We start from the raw sequence: 18,803 nt of genomic DNA on the forward strand, positions 1-18,803 counted from the left end.
TCGCCCTCCCACCCTCTGTTTGGCTGACTCCTCCCCTCTCCCTTTTCACTCTCACTTTCTTGCACTGTGAAAGGTCAAGGTTTGTGACCTGGAACAGAAATGCAGGTCACAGAATGAGCAGTTCCACCAGCTCTCCAAAACGCTGCTGAACCTGCGCCAGGGGCCACCAGATACCGTGGATGTCCTTCACTCTGACCCAGGCACGTGCACACATAGACATCAAAGGGGGCTTGAGCCCCTGCCCTTTTATCCGTGTGTAAAAAAGTGCCCTCTCCAGACCATGAATGCAGTTTTTACTATGGTGATAGAAACGCAAATGTCCCCTTTCCATGCGCTACCTGAAGGCAGCATTCGAGAGAATGACCTTGTCCAAACTCTCCTGAACTTGAATGCAGCATCTTATGTTGAAAGAATTGCCCTCTATCCAGTATTGACTTGATTATGCTTAGTTCAGTGTGGTATCAAGCACCGAAAATAGCCGACCTCCAAGCTCACAACGTGTTGCGCCGCGACACGTTGTGAGCTTGGAGGTCTGCTATTTTCAACATTTTCACCAAAAGGCCCTTTTAGAAATTTCAGCCCCTGCCTCTCTAATATTCTCTGCACGTCCCTGCTCTGACCCAGACTCCACATCCCGGTTTCCCCTCTCTCCAGACTCCACATCCTGGTTTCCCCTCTCTCCGGACAAAGTCTCGCAGTTTCTCAACGGACTGGACACACACGAAGCACAAGGTGGGCTTAAGTATAGTACTTAAGTAAATGTACTTAGTTACTTTACACCACTGGCCAGTAGTAACAAGATTGAAGATTCAAAGACTTAATTGTAGCTACTATATCTCCATTGCAGTCAGAACCTAGAAACAATGCAATGAAATCTCTTGCGTTCATTTTCATGTGCTCCGAAAATATTTTTTGCTTTACTAGAATAGATAAAAATATTAGGAAACTCCAACTCCATGCTAAACTGTACTGCAAATACCATTAGGATCCTGTTGGTTAGAATAGATTTGTGTAAATGTACAAACATTTGCTGCATCCAATCAATCGTGAATACAAATCTCCCACATTAACATTCTAACAGGCCTCTGCATGGGTATTTGTTGAAACAGTGTTGAATTATATACACCTGTCTATTATTATTATTATTATTTATTAGATTTTTTGTCAAATACTACTTGGTCAAATTATGGCAAAATGATTTACTTTTTTATGTTCCTCATTTAGATATTTGTAACTTGCGTTTGTGTTTTGTTATCTGAGATGGAGTGAAGTAAAAGTTTAAAGTATTGAACATTTTAACTACCTGTACTCAGGCAAAGTAAAAGTACCTCAAAATTGTACAGTAAATGTACTTATTTCCCACCACTGGTTATTGCTTTATACTCGCTGCAACAGAAGCCATACCATCAGCATTGAAATAGAAGCTGTTTATTTGCTATGGAAATCAATGTTTCCCAGGCAATGAGAGTGTGGCAAACACGCCTTCACTGATCACCCAGTTCTTCCTCCGCCCACCGCAGACCGGAGACAGAGATTGGCTAGATCAGCTGTCCGTCAAACCCAACACCGTGACGACAGACCATCCCAGCAGCCCTCGACGGGCAACACCCTCGGAGGTGTGTCGGGTTGACATATTGTCGCTGTCGGGCAGAAATCTCCTCTTTGAGCTTTAACCATTTTGACTTTCAGAATTAAATAAGAAACAAATTACATTCATATTTTTACCGTGATATTTATAGCAGCTTGCGGCAAGCGAAACAATAAAAACTGCAGTATTAAATAACATGTGTTATGCAGCTCCTTTGAACAATGTTTCATAGACAGCGAATTTGATTCTACAGTATGAGATCTATGAATGTGTATGTTGCTGCACCCGATACCTACATTATCATCCCTTAGTATGGGTCTGTTATCACCGTTGTCATCCCTTAGCTAAGGCCCAGTAGTCTGTCTACTGGCTACCAGGAGGCTGGCAGACCGGTCTACCAGCCTCCTAGTAGACCGGTCACCCATGGTCTCATCACTGCAATGCGCATGCGTCATCACACGTTCTGGGGAATAAAAAGTCATAACCACGCTAGGATTCGAGACCACCAGGTTGGGATTACTAGCCATGCGCTCTTACAGAGGACGCTACTGAGATGGAGGCGCCGCCGAAATGTTTGTTTTATTTGACGATACCACGACGGAAGCAAGCCGTCTCAGGCGACGATGAGCCGGTGTGTACGTCGCATGAGCCGACTCAGCGCCGCTAGCGATATATGTGCCGCTATGGACAGAATAGTAAATATTATACCTCCCTAGTTTGCATGGTCCAAGTTAAGACAAAACAACAACAAAAAGTCAGCCAGCTGCCTGGTTAGCTCACTCAGCAGCGTTGTTTAGCAGGGAATCCAAAGGCCTGGGTTTGATTCCCGCTGAGGAAACGAGTACATTATTCCTCTGAACGTGTGTTGGCGTTGGCGCATGTGCATTGCAGTGACAAGACCATCGGTGATAACCGGTCCTCCTTGGTAGCCAGTATACCGACTTCTGAGCCTGGATGACAACGGTGATAACAGACCCATACTAAGACAACGGTGAAAACGGACCCATACTAAGGGATGACACCCTGGGGGAATCGGCTGGTTGCAACTTTAAAATCAGATGGCGATCTGGCCTTTTTTACTGTTCACGCCCATTTCCCCTAAAGCCAAGCCTCTCTTACCTGCCTGAGTATACCGCCCCTTTTCGCGGTCTGTGTAAATCACAAGCTTGGGGATTGGCTTCTTTTGCATGACAATCTTGTTTGATGCATTAAATAACATAAAAGGTTGAAATATAGAGATACAAGGTTTCTGCCCGACAACAACAATATGGATGACAATACGTGTCATCCATGTATGTGTGTGCACTACTTGTGTGTGTGTGCGTGCGTGCGTGCATCATGTCACATCATGCACTGTCTCCTCTCCCTTCTCGTAGAGGACGATCTGAATCTAAAAGTCATAATGCTGGCTTAGTATTTAGAATGCTTCTTGTAGGGCTGCAACTATTGATTATTTCCTTAGCGATTATTCTGTCGGTTACTTTTTTTAATAATTGCGAAGCGAGTAAAAAAAAACATTTGAATGTGTATATGTCAATGATTAATCACTTTTTTATAACTCGTTGAACAATAAAGTAACTACCGTAAGTAGATCGGAGAATGCAGGAGTCTTTCCCTGTTACAATGCACTGGACCAGTGGTTCTCAAAGTGGATTTCAGGGACTCTCTAGGTTAGTCTGTAACGCTGACAGTGTACAAATGGAACCAAATGGACCCAGTGTACAAAATACACATTTGTACACTGTCAGAGTTAAGGGGAGATCTTGAAATTTGAGAATCACTGCACTAGACCCCTATAATCGATGGTTATAATTGTATAATTGATTAAATTGGTTGTTTGTGATTAGCTGTTGCACCCCTAGTTTGATGCATAGCCATTCAAGATGAATTAAGCCAAAAGGCTAACATGTAACACATTTCTTGCTGTCAAACACACTTTCATGGGCTTTGTGGAAAACATAACACCGGTAATATGTAAGACATGGTAAAATGGCATGGTACTGATGTAGAGGCCACCAGCTGGTCAAGTCCTCGTGCTGTTGCATTGTCCATGATTGCTTTGCGTGCTTGCAGCCACGTTGGAGTTTTGGTTTTGAATGGCGTTTTGTCAATGTGAATGACTAGATTCCCATGCCCTTCAACAGATGGAGGATGAGGTCAACCCTTCACCCAGGTCCAAGCCTCGCTACACAGGCCAGGTCCGCCTCTGCACTGCCCGTTACAGGTGAGAAGCAGAACACAAATCGGCTTTACTGTCACATCACAGGTTTACAGAGTAAAAAGTGGGTGAAATTAGTTTTCGTGCATAGTTCCCATCATATAATTATTTCCATAGATGGGGAAGGGGGAAAGGAGATCAAAAACAAGGACAAAAGAAATATCGACAATTACACATGGTAACTGAGCGTGAGCATAGCAGCAGATGTACAGTATACAGTGCATGATAAATTTATGGGTCAGTTAGTTAACACATATGGTGCCAACCCCGAGTTTCCCGAGTTTGTATTTTTTTTTCAATTTTTTTTTTTCATACCAATTCTTTCAAACATGGCAGCCATGTTTGTTTACATCTGAAGAAAACATAATGGCTGATAAATCATGAATGCCTGAACGGATTTCCAAGCGGATTTTTTTGTTTGAAAGCTGTGAACAGCATCTACACACGTGGTGCATCATCTAGGCATGGGCATGCACTTTTTACACAATTGCACAATTACATGGAAGTCTATGGTAACCATGGCAACGCGAGACATTGAAGAGAAAAAATCATTGCAATATAAGTGTTAAAGAGTCTGTGTCGTAGTTTTGTACTTTTTCTGGTTTTCATGTATCTGGGAGGTTGACAGTACTTCATTAGACAAGCTGGTGTGGTTGTTATGAGCAATTATCTGTATATGTCTGTCTGCGTCCATTTTATGCCCATTAGGGCTGGGGACGGTAACAGCCGTATTGTGGTATACCAGGCGGTGGAAAATCTTTTTTTTTTTTTGTGCCATGGATCCCCAGAAGAAAACAATGCAATAAGAGCAAACATAACAAAGAAAATAGCCAAAGATCTATAAAATTGCATTACACAATCGTAAATTGTGAGACTGTAGTCCTGTACAATATACATATATTAATTAAAAGTTCGGTAGCCTATATTATAAAATACACCAAGGGTTGTTTGCAAAAAGAATTTGCCTCTTTTGCCTTTGGTTTGTCAAACACATGCATTCTTCAATGAGCTAATTAATAATCGTAATGTATCACTTTACATCATATGTTTTACATTACAAATGTAACAACAACAGCAACAACAATGGTCTTTCTCCTTTCAGTTATAACCCTTATGATGGACCAAATGAGCACCCCGAAGCAGAGCTCCCCCTTGTGGCTGGGAAATACCTGTACGTGTATGGCAACATGGACGATGATGGCTTCTATGAAGGTAAAAGGCTGAATTGTGATCAAATGTGGATAATATGCACAATAAAATCTGAATCAAACGCCAGGCTCCTTGCTCCACTGAACTGTTATTTTATAAATGGAAAGGCCATTCTCATTCAAATCCTTTTTGTTTCCCTTTATAATTTTGATCCCACAATTTTGTAACCCATTTTTTCACCCAGTGCCAATTACCTAACCTGTAATCCTGGTTTCTGCTCTCCCTCTGCCGCACCTGGGGAGACAACAGACTGACCTCATGCTTCCTTCAGTGCATGAGTAGTCCAAGTTGCTTCTTTTCACCTGACGGGGGATTTCCCCGGTTTGGACGTAGCGCGTGGAAGGAACACGTTATTCCAACCAGTAGGCCCCCCGGCTGGCCAGGGGGAGGCATTATAGAAACCCTGCATGTTTTTGTGAGGGTGTCTACCCTAGGAGACACGGGGAGAACTTGCAAACTCCACACAGAAAGGCCCTTTCGCCAACCCCACCTAGTGTGGGTGCTGATGACGCGGAGGAGAGAACACGCCCACAGCGTGCACCCGCAGGAATCGAACCCAGGACCTTCTAGCTGTGAGGCAACAGCACTACCAACTGTGCCACCGTACCCCATCATTATATGAGGCAATTTTGATATAGGATATTTAACCAATGAAAAGTACTAACAAGAGCTTGTGGCTAAATAACTATGCTCGAGCAATTGGAACACAGGTGATTCTTTCCATTTTCTGAAAAGTAACGGTTTTGGACATGCAAGGCTTTTCCAACTGACAGCGATGTCATGTGATTAAGCCCCATCGTTCTAGCCTGGAGGAGACAGGGATGCCCTGAACTGTTGTACGGAATGTGCAGCGGTCACATCAAGCCTGTATGACATTGTCTCATCCGATCTTACACATGATGTAATAATAGTAACAGCAGCCTGCGTCCTTCCGTTTGTCAACATTTACTGTGACATGTTTTAAACTGGCACTCTCAGCATCTATGTCACCAAGGCAAATTCCTGTACGCTTTTTGCACTGATTGTAATTTCATTAGGGCTGCAACTATTGATTATTCTATCCATTCCTTTTTTTTAAATATCAAATTACAGAGAAGCTAAATTGAATATATATATTTTTTACAATCAAAATTTAATAGACTGATTAACTACTTAAGTTGTATTTTATACTTTGTCATACATTGGTGTCACACAAAAGTAGCAACAATATCTATCAATAAACTACCAAGTCGCGATTCAACACTTTTTGAGCTTATCTGCTAATATTCGCTACTGCATGCAAGAAAAACATAATTTGATTATTATTTATATATATATATATATATATATATATATATATATATATATATATATATATATATATATATATTATATATTTGACGGTCAGTTACTATCAAAACAGTCAGTCAGTCAGTCTGTCCGTCACACGTCACACGTGCCGTCACACTTTTGCCCTACTCATATCTCTGCCGCCGCTGCCCCAAACCAGGCCAAACTTTGCACACACACTCCTTGGCCCTCTTCTAGCGCCACCATGAGGCCGATTCTTGCAAAAAAACAAACATTTTTGGACACTACTCCTACAGATTTTGCCCTAAAATCACGCAAAGCGGTACACAGTATCTCTAAAGTCATGTCCCATTTCCCATATTCCCTCCTGATTGGCTACCATTGCCTTCCGATTAGGGAGTCTTACTGGTTAAATAATTGGTTGCATTAGTTAGTACGATTAACTGACGCACCCCTAGATATTAGCATTATGACGGCTTCTCTATAAGATTATCATTAGCCTTACAGCTAGTATGCTCCCCGGCCAGCCCAGCCCCAGCCCTATGCAGTCATGTTGTGAGTTGTTGTGAGTCACCGTCTGTGGGTGGTGACTGGTAAGATGGCCTTGCATCCTGGAGAAAAAAACAACAACTTGTGTTTACACCCCTGGGGAGGCAGGCTGAAGGCTCAGACCAAGCTCTTGTCAAGATGGGGACCATGGTTCTTTTTAGTTCAATGGCTAATCCAACAAGCCTCTGCTTAACCCATTTAGAACGGGTACGCATTATTGTGTATTATTATTTTATGCTTTAACTATTGAAAAATAGCAGATATACAAGCTCACAGCGCGGCACCGAGTGCCGCACTGCGAGCTTGTAGATCTGCTATTTTTGAAACATCGTGAAAATTAGAATTTTGACCCGATTGTCTTTTGAATCCTAAGATTTTTTGAAAAACCTATGTTTCCATGTCGTCAAAGAAAAGGTCCTTTTCACTTAAGTGGCGCTCAGTTAGTCTGTTCTTGAGAGACTACTATGTCAGTGGTTCTCAAACCTTTTCATGTGAAGGACCCCCAAAATGGTATTTGGCCAAGGACCCCCATCTCAAAATATTTAGTTCCAGAGACCCCCCAGAAGCTAAATTTGAGATACAAAACGTTCGCTTTGAAAATACATATTCAAAGATTTGCACACATTTTCACGACTTTTTCCAAAAATAGCAGATCTACAAGCTCGCAGCGCTGCGCTGTGAGCTTGTATATCTGCTATTTCTCACTGGTTAAAGCATTCAATAAGTCTAGGCCTAAATCACCTCTCTCTCTCTCTCTCTCTCTCACACACACACACACACACACACACACACACACACACACACACGCACACGCACAGCCGTCAGTTTGCCGAAGACAGCGTCGAAGATAGTGTCAGGAATGCAGGGAGGAAAAACTAACGTCTTCAGGGACTTGCACAGTCTCTCTGTGGTGTGTGGGTGATGGCTGATGTAAGCAGTCAAACCTGGCCCGAATCCAAACGAAATGGACTCTGAGCTGGGTGTGACTGGACACTTGTTGTGCCTCCGCTTAATCAATGTACACAGTATACGTAAATCAGTCATCCCCACAGAGAGAGAGAGAGAGAGAGAGAGAGAGTTTTTTTTTTTTTTTGTTATCAAATATTTTTATTTTCCATAATCAAAAGAAAAATGCAATTAACAGACAAACAACACAAACAATAGTAAAACAAGAAAAGGAAAAGAAAACCCACCCACCCCCTTTCCCCGGACCAACACGGAATGTACAATAGTGCATGCCTGTGCTAGGCTGTTACCACTATATAGTGATTTCTTGAATCATAGCCTTAAGCTTATCTGCAATGTCCGACCACATATTAATGTTTTCTTCTTTTGCTCCGTGTAACCTTGCTATCGACTGCTCTAAATATACTATATCTAGAAAGGTTAAGGCCCACTGGCGAAACGTTAACGTATGAGGAGGTTTCCACCGCGTAGCTACCATCTTCTTCGCCGCCGTTACACCAGCAAAGAAGATGCGCTTGCGTATATTGTTTAGTTGCAACTGTGAGACGTCATTTAATAAAAATAAAGAAGGAGAAGATATGATATTGATACTAAAAATAGTTGAAAGTTTGGAGGCAACCATATTCCAGAATGACGACACATTTGGGCATTCCCAAACCATGTGAAGGAAGGTACCAATACTATTTGAGGCGCAGAGAGTGCAGTTGGGATTATTCAAAATCCTCATAGCACATAGTCTGCGGGGAGTTAAATAAGTCCGATGAACAGAATTTAAATGAATTTGTTGATGGTCTGGATTTCTAGAAGATAGCCTAATGTTAGACCATACTGTGTCCCAACAAAAGTCAGGGTCCAAATTTGGTACATCATTCCTCCAAACAGTATCAACAGATAGGGGCCCATAACTACAGTCTAATAAAAAACCATAGAGGGTGGAAACCAAACCTCTTGTTCTGTTACCATCACAGATAAACTCATGGAAGGGGTGCAATCTAAGGGGAGCTTGCCATGGGACCCCATAGGTCCTCATGGACGTTCTCAGTTGGAAGTAGAAAAAAAGGGTATTTCCAGGCAGATTGAAGATGTCACACAAATCTCGAAAAGGTCGTAAACCATTTCTATCAAATAAGTCCCCTAATGTACGAATCCCCTTAGCCCTCCACCTTGGAAAGCGAATGGGGCGATCCTCGATTAAAAGTCTTTGATTATTGAACACTGGGGAAAATAAGTTCCATTTACAATCAATCTTACACATCTTTTCAGCTGCCCTCCATACTGCCACTAAATGAGAAATGATAGGTCCAAAGCGAACTTTGCATTGATGTGTAGTTATGTTTGAATAGATAAGATCTCTCAATTCAACAGGCTGCACTAAACTCTCCTCAAGCTCTCTCCAAGAAACCTTATTTGCTGGGTTAAACCAATTTAAAAGGGGGCGGAGCGTGAAGGCCCAATAATAAAATTTAAAGTTGGGCAATGAAAGGCCGCCATCATCTCTAGCACGTTGTAATAGAGAAAGTTTAAGACGAGGGCGTTTCCCTTTCCACACAAACTTAGATATCGAAGAGTGAAGCTTATTCCAGTATTGCGGCGGTGGTGGCAAAGGGAGCATAGAGCTTACAAAGTTAACCCTAGGAAGAACATTCATCTTTATGATTGAAACTCGAGCTTGGAGAGAGTTGGGCAAAGATGACCATCTATCTAAATCAAGACAAATCTTATTTAGAGTGTCACCATAGTTGTTCTTAACAATAGCCTGAAGAGAGGGGAAAATATCTATGCCAAGATATTTGAATTGGCTTACTACTGGGATTATGGGCGGCAGGATAGCAGATCTCATCTGATCATTTAGAGGTAGAAGGGCTGACTTCGTCCAATTAATTTTGTAGCCGGAAATGGAACTGAACTGATCAAAAATTTGAAGGACGTGAGTAATTGACTGTGGTGCATTCTCAAGGAACAGTAGAATATCATCAGCATATAGGGAAATGCGATGCTGTGTGTTGTTAATCGAAACAGGAGTAATATCTGCAGACTGACGCACTGTCTGAGCCAAGGGTTCGAGTGAAAGTGCGAAAAGGAGAGGACTAAGGGGACAACCCTGCCTTGAAGATCTGCCAATCGTGAATAGCGGCGAACAGATCTTACCGGTTAGGACCATGGCTGACGGATTAGAATAAAGTACTTTAACAAAATGTATGAATGAAGCACCAAATCCCATTTTATCTAGTACAGCCCACAGGTAAGACCATTCCAGACGATCAAATGCTTTCATCGCATCGAGCGACAACACTGCGGCGGGGGTCCTCAGCTCCTTAGCCCTATCGATGATATGCAATAGTCGTCTAGTATTATCAGAGGCTAGTCTAGTTCCTATGAAACCTGTCTGATCACAGTGTACTAAGGTGGTCATAAAACCCTGCAAGCGACGCGCAAGCACCTTAGCAAAAACTTTTAGATCAGAATTCAAAAGTGAAAGCGGTCTATAGCTTGCGCAATCTGTGGGATCCTTGTTCTTCTTCAACAATAATGATATAATAGCTACATTCACATCCCTGGAGAAAGAGCCACTTTCAATTGCATATCGAAACATGTCTAGCATCAGCTGACCTAGATCTTCCCAAAAGATGGCATAAAGTTCAGGGGGTATCCCATCCAAACCAGGCGACTTGCCCCTACGCATTGCGAGCACAGCTTCCTGTAATTCCGCCAGATGGAGCGGTCTATCTAAGGCTTCCGCATCCGCCTCGCTAAGGGTTGGTAACTGTATGTTGGATAAAAAATCATTGCATACTGCATCATCGTGAATGACCTCGGAGGTGTAGAGCTCATCATAAAAAGCACGAAACGTGGCATTGACCTCTTTGGGTTCTGTAACCATGGCTCCAGTTGTTGATTTGACACTAACAATATCAGCAAAATGCTCATTGGATCTAAGACGTAAAGCCAGTAAGTGACTGGGTCTTGCACTATTAAAATAGTAGTTTTGCCTTGTGCGTTTCATTTGAAATTCTGAGCGGCGCTTGAGAATGGAGTTAATTTCTTTCTTAACTAGCTCCCTCTGGGTTGCTGTACTAACATCAAAGTTATTTTGGAGAGAATTATCCAAAGTAGAAAACCGAGATTCCAATTCCACCAGTTTGGCTGACCTTAATTTTCTCTGAGTGGACGCATAGAGGGTTGTATTACTCCTGATAAAGCCTTTAATTGCATCCCAAAGAATTCTGGGATCCTCAACTGAGCCTGTATTGATATTTATAAATTCGCGCAAACCAGTTTGAAACTGAGCTACAAATGCCGCATCGCGCAGCAGTGTGGTGTTAAACCGCCATCTAGGAGCTTTATCTATAACCTGTTTCAGTGAAGCAACACACAGCACCGCCTTGTGATCCGAGAGTGACATTGGGAGCAACTCTACCTTGGCAATTTTATGAAACAAGCTAACAGGGGCAAAAACGTAATCGATCCTAGAGAATGAAGCATGCCTACCCGACAGAAAAGAAAAATCTCTAACCGTTGGGTTCATTAAACGCCAGATGTCAAGTAAGCCAGTTGAGTTTGCCCAAGCACGTAGTTCTGCAGACGCTAGTGCTTGTTCTCTGCTTTCTACCCCAGTGGATCTATCTAGGTTATGTTGCCATGTTGCATTGAAGTCAGCACCAACAATGAATTTGAAATCCGTCAGTTCCAATAAGGTTTTAGTTAGTAATTTGTAAAACTCTTTGTCTAAAACATTTGGAGCATACACAGAGACTAGTGCTAGCATTTTACCCTCCAAGCGGATTTTAGCAACAGCTATCCTCCCGTCACTGTCAGACCAATCACCCAAAAAATCCAACCTAAGGTTACGTCTAGCCAATATGGCTACTCCCTTGGTTTTGGAAGAAGCAGCTGAAAAGGCTAAAACACGATAATGTTTATTAGCCAATCGGTTGGAATGCTCTTTTAAAAGATGAGACTCCTGTATAAATGCAAAGTCAATTGATTTAGATCGCAAAACCCCCAAAATGCTGGTTCGCTTATGCGGTATATTCGCTCCCCTTACATTGAAACTTAGAAATTTATATTCTGTCATAATTGTGGTTCAAACCATACGCACAGCAAGCACAGTAGAACATTTTAGAATTTCCTAGTTGGTCCCTCACAACAAACCTTCCCAACAGAAAAACAAAACAACCCCAAAAGAGAGAGAGAGAGAGTTAAAATTATTTTTAATAAGGCAAAATCTACAATTTTCCATAAATATATACTGTAAAAATAATCAATAATTGTGACATTTTTAACCGATTAAACGATCCATCCTAGTTATGGTCCATTGAAAAAAGCTTGTTTTGACGAAAACACAATCTGGAATTAGATAAATCCAGATAAATCCATTCTTCTGAATATCACAACATTGGTCTGAGCAGACACATAGGCAGCTCCAGATGTACCATGGGAAACCGCAGTCTATAATAAAACAATGAAAAGACCAAGCGTTGGACAATGGCGGCCAATGTGACAATAATTAAGTCAATGCTAGCTTAGTCTCGCGTGGCCAGACTGTTGACTCCGTGATTTGGGAAATGCTCCTGTCAACAGTCTGGGGCAAGGAAATAGAAACGATGAGTGCGAGATAAAGCGGATGTGACGCAACCGCTCCCTTGGTGCAGTAGCAATAACATGTCCTACTGGAAGCGTTAAGTCTCCTTTCAATATTTCTGGGGGCGTTATTTTGTCTTTCTCTGGTGTTATTGGTGTTACCTCCATGATGTTTTCAAACGTTTTCTAAACTATACACCCATAACAAGAATAGGTCGATCGAATGATTTTGTCTGAGCTATTGTGTTTCTGTTATGTTTCCAATGGGACTACAGTTCAGTGCAGCACTGGCTACTTCCGATACTCGCCGTTCGGGAGCTGCCGTTCCAGACTCTATATAGCATTCGGAGATTGTGTAATAGTTGTCTGGCTACGTGAGACTAATGCTAGCTTAACAAAACTGTCCAGTTATTAAGTCAAGGACATTTTAATTTTGTTCATAAATTAGTATTTTCTCCAGGGAGTATTTTCAGCTTGGCTTTCAAATTAGCCCATGCTTTATAATGCATTAAAATCCAATAATGATAACTTACCTTTCACAAAAGATTATTAATGAGTGCAAAACAATTTAGTTGGTTTAGCTAACTCAATGAACTTTCAAGTCTGTATTGTCGTACTGTACAGAAATTAAAATAAAACGCTGGCTACATAATAGGGATGTCACGATGATCACAATGACTTGACTTGATTGTCTCATGTAGTTGTGATTTATTTGCGCATCTGTCGTTGAGCATCGGACAATTATGAAAAGGAATGACATGTCTGTTTGGCCTTTAGACTTTGTAAACCAAAGTTGCACAGGGCATATATGAAAAATAACGTGCATATATAACAACTTTATACTTTCAAGATGAATAGTGGAAATAGCCGATCTACAATCTCAAAACGTGTTGAATACATGAACATTTTTCAACATGGAAATGATTATGACGGTTTTGAAGATTATGCAAAAAAGACATAATTGCGATTATAGGCCATTATATAATAATTGTGACAGGCCTACTTCCTTGAAGACCAGACCAAACCCTAGTGTTGCTTGTGTAATGGTCAGCAGTAATGTCAAGTATTCAGTGAGTCATAGTTACTAGCTTCACATGTCACGCCGCCACCATGGTCCTCCGAGCATCAGAAACTGTGATTTAGTGTGACAGAAAAGATCACTTCCTCTGCCTCATGTTTGTCTTCATCATTACATAAACAATTTTCTTTTGCCTGTGGTGCAGTTAAAATACAAGATGAATCAATTAATGCTAATTTAGGACCACATTAACAGTAGCAGTAGGACTTTGCAGGATATCAGACAGGATACTAAACTAGATGGCAAACATAGAGCTTGACACGTAGGTAGTAGTCATTAATCGTATATCTTGACACTTTAAAATGGGACAAAAGAAATGACATACCACCAGCTGACAGCGCAAAGACAAGACTAGCAATGCTTGATGTTTCATTGTTGCAACGCTGAGGAAGGCCGAAGGGCCGAAACACGTCCGTACACTGTCCATTGAGGTAAATAAAATCATGTAAAAAGGATATTCCTTGAGTGCTGGCGACTACGTCTTTCTCATATGCTTTTTTGAGCCGTGCACCTAAAAGCCTTCATCTAACTTGGGAGTGTTGAGGGCTGTCTGCTTTATTGCAGATACCTTTCTCTACTCATTAACATTCAAAAAATATATCTTGTCTGGATGGACGTCTAATGCAGTGGTTCTCAACCTTTTCAGGCCACGACCCCCAAAAGAATCATATTTTAACTGGTGTCCCCCCACCCTGACAAGCACTAAGAGTTCAGGCATTACGTTTTGTATAACACGGTTCTGTTGTGAAAATAGCAGATCTACATGCTCACAACGCCTCGCAACGTAGATCAGATATTTTCACAATTTCTGCCTCTAATTTTTGACAATTTGTCCAATGATTAATTTGTCATTTTAGATGTATTAATATGTCCTTAAATTGTCACTTTAGAAATGTGCAGATACCCTCTATACACTTAAACTTTAATCATCTGGGGACCCCCCAAGATAATTTGAGGACGCCCCTGGGGGTCCCGACCCACAGGTTGAGAACCACTGGTCTAATGTACTGTATATGAGAATAAATGGAATGCAAACCCAGTTGTCTGATTTTGCTTATTTAGTATACAGGAGAATTCAGGAGTAGCCTTTTATTTACCTTAATCTGATGTTGTCATATCCCAAGACGAGTGGTAGAGCTATTTTTTATAGTTTTTGTTTTTTTGTGTCCCCCGCGGCTCCGATCGCGCGGTTGGGTACAATTCTAAATCACTTATTTTAATCGCTCAAAAATAAAATGGTGTCCCTTGGATTGCATCACAGGAGAAAACGCATTTGGCAAGACTTCAGGAAGTGCAAACACTGTGAGTGTGAACAGTAAGATGCCGTCGTGAGCGATAAATAAATAAATACAAAAAAGCGATACAATACATGATTTAGCTGTTGTGGGCAAAAAAAAAAACCTCGCCTTTGGATATGATAATGTCAGATTAAGGTAAATAAAACGCTACTCCAGAATTCTCCTTTAAGTGCTGATTCTCTGAGTGTATAGATATACAGGGTTATCTATCGCCTCTGAACTACTGTTACTTACAGTAGTGTTTCCTTTTCTTTTTTAAGTTCAAAAGGGATACATTTTACAAGTTACAATACAAGTTAATATACCCAAAAATGTATAATATTAAATCAGCCCCCACCTCTCTCTCTCTCTCTCTCTCTCTCTCTCTCTCTCTCTCTCTCTCTCTCTCTCTCTCTCTCTCTCTCTCTCTCTCTCTCTCAGGGGAGTTACTGGATGGCCAGCGAGGGCTTGTCCCCTCCAACTTCGTGGAGTTTGTCCAGGACAAGGAGAAACCGGCCATTCAGGCAGGGGAGGGAGGGGAGGACCAGGGGCCATTGGGCCATACCACCTTAGCTCTGATGGGGGTGGATGGTTGTTGCCTCCAGGATGGCCTTTTAGGCTCCGCCAACAACCTGGGCCCCTGTAGCAACGGGACAGGGGGCCCGCTGGATGCCGAGGACCTGGCCGAAGACGTTGTGCCTTTCCCCCGGAAGATTAACTTGATTAAGCAGCTGGCGCGCAGTGTCATCGTGGCCTGGGAGCCCCCGCTGGTGCCCCTGGGCTGGGGTAACATCTCCAGCTACAATGTGCTGGTGGACGGCGAGCTGCGCGCCAGCGTGCCGTACGGCAGCCGGACCAAGAGTCTGCTGGAGAAGCTGGACCTGGACGGCTGTGTGCACCGCGTCTCGGCGCAGTGCGTCACCGACCGCGGCCTGTCCGACGAGCTGCGCTGCACCTTGCTGGTCGGGGCCAACGTGGTGGTCGCTCCGTGCGGGCTGCGCGTGGACGACATCCAGCGCGACACAGCAGAGCTCTCCTGGCTGCCGAGCAACAGTAACTATGGGCACGCGGTGTTCCTGGACGGGGCGGAGTACGCCACGGTGAAACCGGGGCGGTACAGGCTGCGTTTCCACAACCTGAAGGCCATGACGGTGTACAAGGTGACTGTGGTGGCACGGCCACACCAGGTGCCATGGCAACTGCCCCTGGAACAGAGAGAGAAGAAAGAAACTGGGGTTGAGTTCTGTACTCAGGCTGCGGGTGAGCAAGTCGATTTTGATTGATTGTTTGTCTCGGAGATACATGTCCATTGTCTCCAGTGCATTTGTCGTTGCCGGTCAATGATTTATCACATACCCATAGGCTTATTTATTCACAAAGACGACAAGAAAATAGCATTTATCGATACTTTACTTGACATTGCTGTCAATGAGGAGCTGCCCCAGTAAACAAAATGCTGGGATTCCCCAACAGTGTGGTTAAGGAATTGGATGAATTGGTTAAAAACACAGATGGCCTCACCTTTACATACACATTCTGTGAACTGTCAGAAAGTTCTCTGTTTGTTTCCTTTGCGTCCAGATAAACTCCAGTTCAGCTGTGAATTCTACCAAACCATCAACAGTATGTTTGGTGGCCGAGTTTCATCCATGTGTGACATTAGGAGTTCCTCCAGCAGCAAGATTACTCACACTTTAGCTTGCAGTGATTCAGTGATTGGTCAGCTGCTGTATTATCCCCAGGGAAGATATGTCAACTGGCCAATCAACCTCCTTTTTTCACTCCCAAGCGCAAATAAGGACTGGGTATATGATACAATATCATATTGTCGCTGTTGGGTAGACACCTTGTAACTTTATATTTCAAATATTGTTTTTCTTTTGTAATGTAATGCCCTACTTTGTTGTACAAGAGTGTCGCACAAAATTAGCAAACATCTAATCTTCAAGCTCACAAAGCATTTCATCACCATGTGTAGTTACTAGTGCGCTTGCACATCCGCTATTTTAACTACTTTTGAAAAGTTTTGTGTGTTGACAAATGTTTTTCTGTGGGGTTTAAAAATGTTGAACGAATGAAAAGTACTAACAATTATAATTTGCTACTTTACATTTTATACTAACACGAGCTTGTGACTAAATAATAACTACATTGGATCCATTGATCCATTTTTCAGCAGTAATGTCCATTTACTGAAAAGGAAACAAAGGAAACAAAGGTTTCAACCCGACAGTGACAATATTAATGTTCCCTTCTAGTATTGAAATAGTCTGTGCTGTGTGTGCTACTAGTATTTAGTATTACTACTACTACTACTACTACTACTGCTACTACTGCTATTACTACTACTACTTTCTACTGCTACTACTGCTACTACTGCTATAGAGGGTATGCGTGGGACATCATCATCATAACCGGAAGTTATGCAGTTACGCCTACTGAGTGGCAAGAAACTACTTTCTGGCCTTGACAATCCATACATCCAAACAGAAAAGTCCTATATCCGATTGCATTACATGACGTAAAAGGACGTTAAACTCACTTTTGCCCTACTTATTATTTGACTTTAGTACTACTGTTTTAATCGCAGAGGAAATGGAGGATGCAGGGCTAAAGTTCTTTGTTCTTGTACTATGTTTATTAATACAGAATATTAGTGTTTCTGTCAGTTGCAGTGTACTGTAGAACAGAATGACACGACAAGGATTAGCTTACAGTACTATGTTGTGGTATCTAATTACGCTAATATCTATGGCATTAGATAGAACACAGTGCCTTCCCCTCCCATTGTTCTGAATGGAGATGTGTAACCGTTGTGTACTGTGTTTTGTCCAGGTCCAACACCATATTGCAGAACAGGTCAGAAAGAAACATCACAATGTATAGTTTCCATTTTCACACTCACTTAAATGAACACAAGGATTTTGCAGCACTGTCTTTGGCAGGGTTTCCCAAAAGCATTTTAGCACCTAACATGGCTAGGCAGATATATTACCGCATATCTCTAAAAAGACAGAGGACAAAACAATGAAGAGTTATCCACCTGTTTCCAACGTCCCATCGTGCATCGCGCAGAAGGCGCACTGGATTATAAGACGCACTGTAGTTTTTTGAGAAAATTAAAGGCTTTTAAGTGCGCCTTATAGTCCGGAAAATACGGTATGTCTGCTGTTAACCGGCTGTGTCCAACAAATAATTCTACAGTGAATTCTGGCGGAAACAGGTGGATAGGAAAGTGTTCTGTCCTCTGTCCAATCCCGTTGTATGCTTCGTTTTCTTTCTTTTTCTCATTTTTTTTGAAAACTGTTTTATAGCTTGTATAGTCATGTGTGTAGGACCTAATTATTTCTTTAATTGGATTACTTGGAAAACACTTATTAGTGCTTTATAAGTTGGCTAAGGTTTGTTGTCATTGTTGTTATTATTGCTACTGTGCTTTTGGAAAATGACTGTCAGGGACTTTTTTTTTATCCTGAATGGGGTCAGCACTTATCCACCAGATCTTGGCAAAATAGCATTTGAATAAGGTTCTGATGCCACAGTGTATCATTGTTTTATGCTTTAACTAATGAAAAATAGCAGATATACAAGCTCACAGCGCGGCACCGAGTGCCGCGCTGCGAGCTTGTAGATCTGCTATTTTTTTTAAATCGTGAAAATTAGAATTTTTTACCCGATTCTTTAAGTGTCTTTTGAATCCTTCTAAGGTTATTTGAAAAACCTATGTTTCTATGTCAGCAATTTGGCTAGCCATCGTCAAAGAAAAGGTCCTTTTCACTTAAATGGAGCTCAGTTAGTCTGTTCTTGAGAGACTACTATGTCAGTGGTTCTCAAACCTTTTCATGTGAAGGACCCCCAAAATTATATGTATTTGGCCATGGACCCCCAACTCAAAATATTTAGTTCCAGGGACCCCCCAGAAGCAAAATTTGAGTTACAAACATTTGCTTTGAAAATACATACAGTATATTCAAAGATTTGCACACATTTTCACAACTTTTTCAAAAATAGCAGATCTACAAGCTTGCAGCGCGTGCTGCGCTGTGA

The 18,803-nt window shown here is 42.0% G+C and overlaps 1 protein-coding gene across 2 annotated transcripts in view; it reads left to right on the plus strand.

Moving 5' to 3' along the window:
* Positions 1–699: 699 nt before the first annotated feature.
* rimbp2a (RIMS binding protein 2a) overlaps positions 700–18,803 on the plus strand; it is a gene marked incomplete at its 3' end in the record, with an annotated part of 49,367 nt that continues 31,263 nt past the window's right edge. Inside the window, exons 1-5 of one of the 2 annotated variants that reach the window (XM_080743192.1) lie at positions 700–732; positions 1,521–1,616; positions 3,733–3,812; positions 4,909–5,018; positions 15,198–16,016. In XM_080743192.1, the coding sequence (XP_080599318.1) occupies positions 3,733–3,812; positions 4,909–5,018; positions 15,198–16,016 (1,009 nt within the window). In that variant the 5' untranslated portion in view covers positions 700–732; positions 1,521–1,616. Of the gene's footprint in view, positions 733–1,483; positions 1,617–3,732; positions 3,813–4,908; positions 5,019–15,197; positions 16,017–18,803 lie in introns of those variants that run through there. The other variant, XM_080743193.1, reaches the window with a different exon arrangement.

The sequence above is a fragment of the Nannobrachium achirus genome (genome assembly GCF_963921795.1).
Source record: "Nannobrachium achirus genome assembly, chromosome: 15".
Lineage (NCBI taxonomy): Eukaryota > Metazoa > Chordata > Actinopteri > Myctophiformes > Myctophidae > Nannobrachium > Nannobrachium achirus.